This window comes from Molossus molossus, unplaced genomic scaffold, assembly GCF_014108415.1.
Source record: "Molossus molossus isolate mMolMol1 unplaced genomic scaffold, mMolMol1.p scaffold_m16_p_14, whole genome shotgun sequence".
Taxonomy (NCBI): Eukaryota; Metazoa; Chordata; class Mammalia; order Chiroptera; family Molossidae; genus Molossus; species Molossus molossus.
This window is the reverse complement of record NW_023425349.1, coordinates 68,541,572-68,555,345: the sequence shown is the minus strand read 5'-3', so window position 1 is coordinate 68,555,345 and position 13,774 is coordinate 68,541,572. Positions and strand designations below refer to the sequence as shown.

Sequence of the window (13,774 nt, the reverse complement as noted above, 5' to 3'; positions counted from 1 at the left end):
TTTGTAAGGGTTAGTTATGTATGTCAGATAAAGGGTTTCATGACTCTCTATATATGTATTTATTTTTGTTTGGGTAAAACTGGTGGTTTTTATTTATTTTCAATAAAATATCCTGCACACATATCCTTATATATTCATCATCAAAATTAGTGTATGCTTTTTAAAAATCATACATCCCATATAGCAAATGGAAATATTAAATTAAATTGTAAATTCAGGTGGACCCAAACAGTTTATATCTACTTGTGCCAGTTATTAACAGTAGTTTCCATTTATAAGAAATTATCAAGACACAAAATCTGTTTCTCTAATATAGCACTAATTTTAATGTTAAACAGATTCTTAGTATTTCATGTACAGACAGAAGTGTTCATTGCATTTATTTTAAACACTTAAGATTCTCATAATAGTTTGGGGGAGAAAAAAATGACAATTTTAAAAATGAAAAACACAGTGTTACAGTCCATCTTGTAAGTTAAAATGTCCTAAAAGCATACCTTTTTTTCTAATTCCTCTTTAGTTTTCTGATACATCTCTTCATACTGTGATTTCTCTTTAACAGCGACACTAAGTCTTTGCTTTAGTGAATCAATTGATACCTTCTTGTTGGAACACTCTTCGGTTAAAGTCTTCACCTAGTAATGAAAGCATAAAGGTAATTATTATTGGTAAAGGCATTCTCGTAGTATACTTACTATATTTGTTTCAACAGAAACCAATAAATATATGACTAAGTCTAATTTCATTTGGTTTTTCATAAATGATATAAAATTCGAGTATATGATTTGTAGAACTGATATTATGAGACTAGTAGTTCTTAAATCATAGCAAAACCAAAAATTGCATCAAAGAAGTATAATCACTGGCATGTGTAGTCTTCTACTTAGTAATACAATATTAATTTCAACTATATTTCCTTTAATTACAAGCATAAACCTCCTTAAACAAGGATAGTTGTTTTTATTCTTAAACAAGCTAAGTTATGAATAATTTCCAGTTGTATTCTCCAATATTACATGTACTTTTAAGAATAAAATTAAATAAGTGATATAACATATTTACTATATATTTGAAAGAATAACCAGCTTTTCTTTTTCCATTTAATGCTATTAAAGATATATAATTACTATATTTGAAATAACTGTTAAAGTTAAAAATAAGAAAAATTTTAAGAATAACACTGAAAAACAACCTATAAGGAAGTAATTATAATTTTTTGTAGGAGTGTGGAGGAGAAAGAGAAAGAAATCCATATACATTTGTCTTAGTTGTATAAAATTTTCTCTCTTAAACCCATTTGAGCTAATAGATACTTATATTTATCTACGAAAAAGAAAGTAAGTACAATTCTCTCTCTGGAGTGGATAACATTTGGTGAATGCCAAAACACAAGCTGCTTTATGAGTTGTACAAACAGCACCTTTAAAAATATATATATAATATATATGTGTGTGTGTATCAGAAAATTGCTAATTTCTACTTTTGGGTTAGATATATTACAACTATTTTATTTATTTTTTAAATTATTTTTATTAATTTGTTTTGTTACAGATGTTTCTCCTTTTCCCCCTATTGACACCCTCCTCGCCATTCCCCTCGCCCCATCCCCAGCTTTGTTGTCTACGTCCGTTGGTTATGCATACATGCATATAAGTTCTGTGGTTTATCTCTTCTCCCTCACCACCCCCTTTTCTGAGGTTTGTAGGTCTGTACCCTACTTCTGCATTTCCGAGTCAATTTTGTTCATCAGTTTGTTTAGTTCATTATATTCCACAAATAAGTGAGATCATGTGGTATTTGTCTTTCTCTGCTTGGCTTGTTTCACTTAGGATAATACTCTGCAGGTCCCTCCATGTCATCTCGAAAGATAAGAGATCTTTCTTTCTTACAGCTGTATAGTATTCATTGTATACATGTACCACAGCTTTTTTTACCCACTCGTCTACTGATGGACACTTGGGTTGTTTCCAGATCTTAGCTATTGTAAACAGTGCTGCTATGAACATAGGGGTATATATTCTTTCGGACTGGTGTTTCATGCTTCTTAGGGTATATACCTAGAAGTGGGATCACTGGGTCAATGGTAGTTCAATTTTTAATTTTTTGAGGTAACACCATAGTGTTTTCCATAGTGGCTGCACCAGTCTGCATTCCCACCAGCAGTGTACTAGAGTCCCCTTTTCTCCACACCCTCGCCAACACTTGTTGTTTGATGATTTGTTGATGGCAACCATTCTGAAAGGTGTGAAGTGATCTCTCATTGTTGTTTTAATTTGCATCTCTCTGATGATTAGTGACATTCAGCATTTTTCATATGTCTCTTGGTCATTTGTATGTCGTGTTTGGAGAGGTGTCTATTTAGGTCCTCTGCCCATTTTTTAATTGGGTTCTTTGTCTTCCTTTTGTTGAGTTATATGAGCACTCTATAGATTTTGGAAATCAATCCCTTATCTGATGCATCATGGGCAATTATGGTCTCCCATACAGTGGTTTCCCTTTCCATTTTGATGGTTGTTTCTTTTGCTGTGCAGAAGCTTTTTAGTATTATGTAGTCCCATGTGCTCATTTTTTCCTTTGTTTCTCTTCCCTAGGTGTTGTATCAATAAAAATTCTGCTGCGAGAAATGTCTGAAATTTTGTTGCCTACATTTTCTTCTAGAATTTTTATGGACTCATGAGTTACATTTAAGTCTTTTATCCATTTTGAGTTTATTCTTGTGTATGGTGTAAGTTGGTGTTCTAGCTTCACTTTTTTGCAAGTAGCTGTCCAATTATCCCAACACCATTTATTGAAGAGGCTATCTTGACTCCACTGTATGCTCTTGCTACCTTTGTCAAATATTAATTGAGCATATTGTGTTGGGTGAATTTCTGGGTTCTCTGTTCTGTTCCACTGATCTATCTGCCTGTTCTTGTGACACTACCAGGCTGTTTTGATTACAGTGGCTTTGCAGTATAACGTGATATCTGGTATTGTGATCCCTCCCACTTTGTTCTTTTTTTTTTTTTTTTTCAAGATTGCTGTGGTTATTTGGAGTCTTTTTTGGTTCCATATAAACTTTTGGAGTGTTTGTCATAGTTCTGTGAAGTATGTCATTGGTATTTTGATGGGGATTGCATTGAATCTATAGATTGTTTTGGTAGTACGAACATTTTAATTATGTTAATTCTTATAATCAATGAACAAGGTATGTGTTTCCACTTTTCTATATCTTCCTCTATTTCTTTTTTCAATGACCTGTAGTTTTCTTTGAAGAGGACTTTTACTTCTTTGGTTAAGTTTATTCCTAGGTATCTTAATTTTTTTGCTGTGATGGTAAATGGGATTGTTCTTTTAGTTTCTCTTTCTGTGAGTTCATTACTGGTGTACCAGAATGCCATCGATTTCTTGACATTAATTTTGTATCCTTCTACTTTGCCAAATTCATTTATTAAGTCTAGTAGATTTCTGATGGAGTCTTTAGGGTTTTCTATGTACAATATCATTTCATCTGCGAATAATGACAGTTTCACTTCGTCCTTTCCAATTTGGATCCCTTTTATTTTTTCTTCATCTAATTGCTGTGGCTAAGACTTCCAGTACTATGATGAATAAGACTGGTGACAGTGGGAATACCTGTCTTATTGCATTCTTAAGGGGAATGCTATTAGTTTTGGCCTACTGAGTGTGATGTTGGCTGTAGGTTTCTCATATATGGCTTTTATTATGTTGAGATATAATCCCTCTATCCCACATTGCTGAGCATTTTTATCAGAAACGGGTAGATTTTGTCAAATACTTTTCAGCATCTATTGATATGATCATATGGATTTTCTCTTTCATTTTGTTTATGTGGTGTATCACATTTATTGATTTGTGAATATTGTACCATTCTTACATCCCTAGGATGAAACCCAGTTGCTCATGATGAATAATTTTTTTGATGTATTGCTGCATCCGATTTGCTAATATTTTGTTAAGGATTTTGGCTTCTGTGTTCATCAGGAATATTGGCCTGTACTTTTCTTTCCCTGTAGTGTCTTTATCTGGTTTTGGAATTAGGGTTATGCTGGTCTCATTAAATGAGTTTGGAAGTGTTCCATCTTCTTAGATTTTCTGAAATAGTTTGAGGAAAATGGGTATTAGACCTTCTTTGAATGTTCAGTGAAACTCCCCCATGAAGCTATCGGGGCCTGGGCTTTTGTTTGCTGGGGGTTTCTTAATTACAACTTCAATTTCCTTTGTTGTTATTGGTCTGTCAGTCTAATGGGAGCTCCCTTGTAGGTAACTTTCTGTCTCTCTCTTGCTTCCTTTAAGATTCTTTCTTTGTCTTTAATGTTTGCCATTTTTATTATGATGTGTCTAGCTGAGGGTCTTCTGGGGTTCATCTTGTTTGGGACTCTGTTTCCTGGACTTGTGTGATTTTTTCCTTCACCAGTTTAGGGACGTTTTCTGTCATTATTTCTTCACACATATTCTCTATTATTTTCTCTAATTCTTCTCCTTCCGGTACCCCATAATGCAAATATTATCACGTTTTGTATTGTACCACAGCTCCCTTAAACTTTCCTCCTCCTTTAAAAAAATTTTTCATTTGCTGCTCTATTTGGGTGTTTTTCTCTATCTTGTTTTCTAAGTCACTGATTCAGCCTTCAGCTTCTTCTGATCTACTATTGAACCCTTCTAAGATATTTTTTCATAACAACTATGTCATTCTTTATTTCCTCTTGATTTTTATGCATAGCTTCTACGTCTTTATGTGTAGCTTCTAGCTCTTTTCTTAAGCTGAAGTAGTGCCCAGTGAGCTCTTCATAATTCTTATTAAGTTGCTTGTAGTTCTCACCAAATTGCTTGAGCACTCTTAAAATAATTGCTTTGAATTCTTTGTCTGAAAAGTTGCTTTCTTCCATTTCCTGTAGTTCCTTTTCTAGTGATTCCTCTTTTTCTTTCCTTTGGGTGTTGTTTCTTTGTCTCCCCATTTTAGCTGTCTGGTAGCTCTAGACCTGGTGATGTATGTTTGGATGTGTACACAGCTCACTATATATCAAATAAGGCTACTGTGCCTCCCAGACTGTTCTGTTGTGTGTGGCCTCTTGCCTGCTGTGGATCCTGGAGGATTGACTACTGGGGGCTGGTACTGGTGTGTCCTGGTAGGTGTTGCTGCTTGACTGTGTGGGCCCCTCTGAAGCTGTGTTCCCCGGTGGTTGCTGGTGCCACCTGTAGCTATCTTGCTCAGGCCCTGCTGGAGCTGCACTCCTTGTCTGCACCATGGGTGGCTGGGTCACACAGGCCCATCTGGAGCCCCGGCTCTGCACTGCTCTTATGTGGTCTGCTGCGTCACACAGGTCTGTCTGGAGCACCGGCTCTGCACTGCTCTTGTGGGCTGCTGGGTCACACAGGCCCCTATAGATCCCCAGCTCCCCACTGTTCTTGTAGGCAGCTGTGTTGCACAGGCCCCTATGAAGCCCCAGGTCCTGCCGCTGGCGGCTGGGGAGTGCTGCTGCTCAGTGGGGCTCAGCTTCTGCTCAGCCTTTGCTGTAGTTTTTGGGGATGGTTCTCTACTGCTGGTCTGTGCTTCTGCTGCCTAGGGATGGATGTCTGCTCCCGAGCCTCTGTTGCTGGGGGTATATCGCAACTGTGATAGGGCTGCTACTGTTGGGGGGATAGTGCTAGGCTCCTGGCCATTTGCGGATTTTGCAATAGGCACCTTGACAGCTCTGCTACTGTGCACTGGTCTGTGCTGATACAGGGTGTCCACTGGTCCGATGGTGCCAGGTGCACTGGTGGGCTCAGGTTGCTGGGCCCTAGCCGCTCCCACTGCCTCCTCGCAGGGAAGACCAAGGATCTTCAAAAATGGTGGGACCTGCCGGCGGCGCAGGGAGAAGTGCCCTGAAGAGCCACTTACTGCTGTAGTGGGCTGCTCCCGTCCACAGCACAGGAACCATCTGCTCCGCGTCTCTGCACTGCAGGAGTTTGGTCGTCCACCTTCATGTCCACTCACACTCTCACACACTAGCTCACTCTCTCACGCATTCACCCTCCCTCCTGTCCTGCCTGCCACCATCTTTTAGACTATACAACTATTTTATATACAACTCTCTTCCTAAGTACACTGACTTAAGTATATACAAGGAAAAGTATACTTTTTAAAAATCCTCATCCAAGTATGTGCTTAGAGAGAGGAGGAAAAGCATGTTTTTTAAGGAGTGTGAGTCATTGGTTACCACTTTTTCCATTTAAAAATATATGCTTCCTACAAGTGGGATCACTGGGTCAAATGGCAGTTCAATTTTTAATTTTTTGAGGTAACACCATATTGTTTTCCATAGTGGCTGCACCAGTCTGCATTCCCACCAGCAGTGTACTAGAGTCCCCTTTTCTCCACACCCTCGCCAACACTTGTTGTTTGATGATTTGTTGATGGCGGCCATTCTGACAGGTGTGAGGTGATACCTCATTGCTGTTTTAATTTGCATCTCTCTGATGATTAGTGACATTGAGCATTTCTTCATATGTCTCTTAGCCATTTGTATGTCCTGTTTGGAGAGGTGTCTATTTAGTTCCTCTGCCCATTTTTTAATTGGGTTCTTTGTCTTCCTTTTGTTGAGCTGTATGAGCACTCTATATATATTGGAAATTAACCCCTTATCTGATGTATCATTGGCAATTATGCTCTCCTATACAGTGGGTTGTCTTTCCATTTTGATGGTTGTTTCTTTTGCTGTGCAGAAGCTTTTGAGTTTGATGTAGTCCCATGTGTTCATTTTTTCCTTTGTTTCTGTTGCCTTAAGTGATGTATCAGTGAATATTCTGCTGCGTATGATATCTGAAATTTTGTTGCCTACAGTTTCTTCTAGGATTTTTATGGATTCATGAGTCACATTTAAGTCTTTTATCCACTTCTAGGAATATATCCTAAGAAGCCTGAAACACCAATCAGAAAGTATATATGTACCCCCATCTTTGTAGCAGCACTATTTACAATAGCTAAGATCTGGAAACAGCCCCAATGTCCATCAGTAGATGAATGGGTAAAAATGCTGTGGTACATATACACAATGGAGTACTATGCAGCTGTAAGAAAGAAAGATCTCTTATCTTTTGAGATGACATGGAGGGACCTGGAGAGTATTATCGTAAGCGAAACAAGCCAAGCAGAGAAAGACAAATATCACGTGATCTCACTTATTTGTGGAATATAATGAACATAACAGTCTGAGGAAGGGGGCAGTCCCAGAGACGTGAAAGTGGGGTACAGACTGACAATCCCCAGAACAGGGGGTGGGGAGGAGAGATAAACCACAGAACTTATATGCATGTATGCATGAACAGTGGACGTGGACAACAAAGCTGGGGACAGGGCAAGGAAGGGGGGGTATCAGTGGGGGAAAAGGAGAAATATCTGTAGCAAAAATAAATTAATTAAATAAAAATAAAAAAATATATATGGTTGATTTTATCATCAAAATTTATAGTTTAAATAAAACAAAATGCCGAATATAATGTAATTATGTATCCCAGAAATACTCAGTATTTTAAAAGTTAAACTTGATTATCTTCTCATGGTAAATACAAGTATAAAAATAACATGTGCTCTTATATGTGAGATTTTGGAGTCTTGAATTTTAAAACAAATAATGTACTTACAGAGAAAATAATGTAATTATGTAACAGTACCCATATATTCTATGAATATTTTTGATAAATTTTATTGAGTGAATATTTGAGTTCAGAAAGTAAATATAAGGGGTAGTGACTTTTTTAGTGTCAGGGAACATAAAATTACATACCTTTTTTTCAAGATTTTCTAACATTTCATTAATACTCTCATTACTTTCCAAATTTACTTTCTGTCGAAATTTCAAATCCTCTATCAGATGTCTTTTCATAGTTACATCCCTTTCCATTCGAGACATCCTTAAAAGGAAAAAAGGGGCATTTTATCAAAGTGATAGAAAATACTTTTATAGTGATAATATCTTATCCAACGTTATACCTACTGTTAATTTTTAAATACTATCTGATATTAATAAAGTTGAAAATTAATAAAATAATTGCCCAGCCGGTGCAATTCAGTGGATTGAGAGTCACCCCATGGACTGAGAGGACCCTGTTCAATGCCAGTCAGGGCACATGCCCAGGTTGCAGGCTCCATCCCCAGTCAGTAGGGGGCGTGCAGGAGGCAGTCAATGGATGTATCTCTTTCACATCAATGTTTCTATCTCTCTTTCCCTCTCTCTCTGAAAAATCAATAAAAACATATTTTTTTAAAATAATAATTTCATGGGATAAATATTGCTCTATTAATATTTTTAGTACTTATAAAATCTATACCCAGTAGTCACTTGCTAATTATAGTATTATATAAGCATTAAAACAAAAAGATGATAGCCCTGGCCAGTTTGGCTCAGTGGTTAGAGCGTCGGCCTGCGGTCCTGAGAGACCCGGGTTCGGTTCCCGCTAAGGGCACGTACCTCGGTTGCAGTTTGTCCCCGGCCCTGGTCGGTTGTGCGGGTGGCAGCCACTCGATGTGTTCCTTTCACATCGATTTTTCTCTCTCTCTCTCTGTTCCTCTCTCTCCCTCCCACTCTACCTGAACAAAAAATGGAAAAATGTCCTCAGGTGAGGATAAAAAAAAGTAAAAATTAAAAAAAAGATGATAAAATTTATGAAAAGTCAGTTGTTATATTTAAATTACATTCTTACATTGCTAAAAAAGTCAGTGATATTTAGAGACCATCAAGAAGTATAACACTGAGAAACAATTCTATATTATAATAAACAAATATAAAATTTTATGATATTCTATAAAGATACTAAAATTAAACATGATCTTCTAATTTAATATCATATGAGAAGTGACATATTAGTTTAGCTTACTTTCATTATGTGTTAAGCCTAAAATGGTAGATGCAGTGACAACTACCACTATTATTACTACAAGAAGAACAATAGCTAACATTTATTGAGTACTTACTATGTGCCAGTTACTGTTGCAAATGCTTTAGATGCACTAACTCATTTAATCCTCAGAAGAACTTCGAGTTAATACTATTACATTAAGGCACAGGTAGAGGAACCACGAGTCAAAGAACATTGCTCTAGAGCCCTCACTGTTAAACAATAAGCAAGACTGCTTCTTAATAGATAAACTTCAAGATAGTCTGTTTAAAAAATTAACCAATCTTTTGTGTCTAATAGTTGTATGTACTGACATCACGTTTAAGTGATCTTCACTTATAATGTAGTAGAATATATATATATGTATATGTATGTATGCAAAATATATATATTTAATTATTAATGACAGACTAGAATTCTATCTAAACAGGTTATCACTTCTAAGCTCTTGCATATCTATAAAAGATATATAAAGAATATCATTTTGAGTGTATGAGATAGAATATTTTAAACCTCTTTTTGCTAATAAACACAGAATACAAACTTTCATAATCCTCTAGTCATTTTAAATACAAACAAAACATTACCTTATTTCCAACTTAGTTTTATAAGCTTAGGCATTATATCCAACATCAGGATCACCCTACACATAATCTTTGGTCGAATAATTACTACATTCTAAAGTTTTCTGTTCATAGTCTTTAGGCCATTAACTTATGTTTATTCAAAATTAAATGTTTACTCTAAGAAGGAAAATCTAACTTTGCATATTCTTACTCTAATTAAAAAATAGTAACCATATTGCCATCAATCATGCTATATGTAATAGTTCTTAAATTTTCATTTTAAGTAGGCTTAAACATGAACTAAGAAAGGAAAACAATTTTTGACATGTTGGTATTGTTTCTTGGGGTGTGTTTAATAGTTAATTGCCACTAGGTGGCACCAAATACAATGGATAAACTTACTTTTCATGCATTTCCCTTATGTGTTCTTCTTTTGCTTGGAGTTCAAATTTCAGAGACTTTAGGCTTGATGACTGCTTAGTGAGTTCATTAGTTGCATTCTAGATTAAAAATACACATTAATTCAAATACACCTTTCAATCTTGTTTTAAAGCATCATGAAAATAAATGTCATTGTCATGAAAAGTGATAAATTTCAATTGTAGTTATAAATTAAAATGAACATTTAAATATTTTAAATGCTTTATTTTGTATGTTATAATAAAAATACTACAATAGACTAAAGTTTTTATATAACATGCCTACACCATAGAGGTACACAATCGTAAAACAACTGCAAAAAGTACACATTCAAGATATGTTTATGGGAGACATGGGTTATCTTTGTAAAATGTAAATGTGTATGTGATTAAGTATTTTAATGGTTTAATGAGATAACTTAAAATTAATGCTGGATTTTACTAGTAACCTGTAACAGACTCAATATGATCACAAATGCTTTGGTGCTATTCCCATGAAGAGGTGGAAGCCAATCTATCATCTCTTTAAATCTGGAGTGGCCTGTGATTTGCTTGAACCAAAAGAATGTGTCGGAAGTAAAACTGTACAAGCATCAGTTCTGGGCCTAAAACCTTGTAGCATGCACCTGTGCACTCTTGGAACGCTGCCCTGGGATCACCTTCCAAAGAATACAGAGGGAAGGTGACTTAAGGATGGAGTATTGAGCTACCCCAGCTTACAACCAGCCAACCAATTGCCAGACCTGTGAGTGAGGCTATCTTGGAACTTCTAGGCCAGGTAAATCCTTGGTTTAGAAGAATGAAGGCACATTAGAAAACCCAGAATATTATAAGAAATAAGCCATGTTGTTTTAAGCCATGACATGTTAGGATAATTTGTTAGACAGGAATAGATAATTGATGGAGAGTCTTATGAGGACAATACTTCTTTACTTGAACATATTAATAATACGATTTATTATTAATGTATTTATACATAATTATTAGTTTTTCAAAGTAGAACAGCTTTGTGGTATTTGTTGTCTGAACAGCCTAGGAGCCAGAGGTAGCAACTAGAGTGTTAAAACCCCTAACTTTCAATTTCAAATTCCAAGTAAGCATGTCATCTGAGACATCACTTGATATTTTGGTTTTTCCATTTAAAAGATAGTGTTGACAAACATTAATTCATTTCCTAAATTTAAAAGTATTATATTAATAGAAGTATGAGGGCTTTAAAAATATTTGGAGTAGTTATTTCGCTAATCTTTTTGGTAACTATAATCAATTTTTTTCTATTAGAACTGAATAGGTTTGACTGACTCATGCTAAAAAAAATGTAAATTTGACAAGATGAAATCATTAATCACAAAATGTAAATTCTTTAGACAGACTTTAACTATTCACTGGCATACCATATGTAAATTGAATATTTGAAATAATTTTACAGTCAACTCCCTGGATCATAAGAAATAATAAGCTGCTATTGTTTTAATTTTTATATTAAATATAATATTAATTTTCATAAAAACCCAAGGCTACCTCAACATGGCAACTGTACTAAGTTTTGATTAAATATTTGTGTAATGCAATCTAAATGTCCACCATATTTTATATGTTTACAGTGATGAATAGGGTCTTATTGCTATCACTGATAGAATAAGGTGTTCTACCCTAGTGAATTTACAGATAATTTAAGCTTTCGCTTTAATCATTAATCTTAAATTTTCTCTGGAATGACTGCTCATTCATTTAGAAATATATACACTATGATTAATTAAGCTAATAGTAATACTCTATTATAGTGATATTATATTATAAATATCACTATTTTATGCCATATTACTATATCTATTATTACTAAATGATTATATAGTGATGCCTTTAAAAATTATTTTGATATAAATGGCTACTTACCCCTATTCTAAGTGGTCCCAGGCTGCTGCTTTTTAAATTTTGTATTTTCACCTTAATATATTTATATTTCCTTTATCTCTGTCATACTTTCTTGGTTCTATCAACATTCCTGCCTAAAAACCATCATTCAGCCCTTTAATATGCATACCACTAGTTTGCTGCTTTTGAGTTGTTTTTTTGTTGAGAAGATGAACAAATAAACTTATTACAGCTTCATTTAAAATAAAAGACAAGAGGCAGTAAATAAAGCCTGACAGTATCTTTAGTGGAATAAATTAATTGAACTTTAAGAGAGCTGTTAGATTCTTTTCCGTTTTTAGACTTAAGGCTGCTATTTTAAGTGGCTCAAAAGCTGGATAATGGAAGGATTGCTGAATTATAATAAATGAAACAATGCTAGCTTGATATATACTTTTGCCAAGATCTCTAAATCTCACGGCTACTTCATTTGATCCTCAAAAGTCCTTATTAAGCAGATAGAAAGATATCCCTGCTTTAAATCTCTGGAGAAGTTAACTAATTTCCTCAGTCAGGTCCTCCAAGAAGTTAACGGGCAAAGAGTGATCAAAGCCCAGGTCCTCTGATCCTTTTCCATTTCCCACTATATAATACTTATCTGAAACATAATTTAAAATCTGGACATACTTCAAAAATGTCACAATGGCGAGAATCCATTCTGGTTAGAGCTTTCCTATCTAAGTTTATTAAATATATATTTTTATATTTTCATGGTGTAATGAGTAAGAACATGGACTCTGGACCCAGATGGCTTGAGTTCTAATCTCAGCTCTATCACTTAGTAGCTGTGTTGCCTTGGACAAGTAACGTATTCTCTCTGTCTCAGTATTCTCAACTATAAAACAGAGATAACAATACAATTTATCTCATAGGGTTGAATGAGGATTAAATGAGTTAATATTTGTAAAGGACTTGGAACCAGCCTGAAATAAATTATATATAAAGGAACATTAATTGAAAAGCTGCTATTCTTCATTATTAACTTACTGGGAAACTGGAAGAGAACAGAGTATGTACCAAAAGGAATGTTTTCAACAATTAGGAAGTCAAAGAATCACAAATATAAGTTGTAATACTATTAAATTCAGATTGCATAAAGAACTACAAATTAAACTAAATATAATACTGTAACTGGAAGGAATGTACAGGTCTCTAAAATTTTATTATTTATTTATATAAAGTTGGGTACCTTGAATTAACATGTCTCATATGGGTGAACCAAAAATGTACATGAGCATTCTGATTACTGAATGAACCACGTACATCTGAGAAGTACATCTAAGAATTTACATAGAAAAGTCTAAAATTAATTGGATAAAGTAAAAAAGACATATGTAGACCTTTAATACATTCAAATCTAACTACTTTTTCTTAAGCATAAAAACATCAGCTAGAAAATTTGCTATTTCTTAGGAAAATTTTTAGCAATTTGATACCTATTATGTGCTGAACTATTATGTCCCCTCAAAATTCATATATTGAACTCCTCAATACCTCAGAATGTGACTATTTGGATAGGGTCTTTAAAGAGGTAATTAAGGTAAAATGTGGTCATATTTATGGGCCTTAATCCAATATGACTGGTGTCCTTACAAGAGATTAAGACTCAGATCACAGGGACTGAGATACACTCACATGAGGACACAGCAAGAAAGTGGCTATCTACAAGCAAAGCATAAAAGCCTCAAAAGAAACCAAACCTGTTTGTATTTTGATCTTGAACTTCTAGACTCCAAGACTATATGAAAATAAATTTATATTATTTCAGACACCCAGTCTGTGGTATTTTGTTATCGCAGCCCTAGCAAACTAATACAATATTGAAACAGAAACTGGTAGCAGCAGAGAGTATTATGTACCTTAGAGGAACCTGGTCTTGTAGAATATTTCCATATTAAACATGAAACAAGACAAAAGTAAAGACTTATCCTTTTTGTCCCTGTGCATCCTGATCAGTGTTCTGGGACTCCAGGCTAGCTCTGGACAATGTCACAT

General features: G+C 34.9%; 1 protein-coding gene across 1 annotated transcript in view; it reads right to left on the bottom strand.

The window, feature by feature from the left end:
• Positions 1-13,774, bottom strand: part of CNTLN (centlein) — a 320,561-nt gene that overhangs the window by 34,438 nt on the left and 272,349 nt on the right. Inside the window, exons 20-22 of the mRNA XM_036261826.1 lie at positions 9,849-9,946; positions 7,770-7,896; positions 498-635 (exon numbers count right to left, since the gene is read on the bottom strand). Coding sequence (XP_036117719.1) covers positions 498-635; positions 7,770-7,896; positions 9,849-9,946 — 363 coding nt within the window. The remainder of the gene's footprint in view (positions 1-497; positions 636-7,769; positions 7,897-9,848; positions 9,947-13,774) is intronic.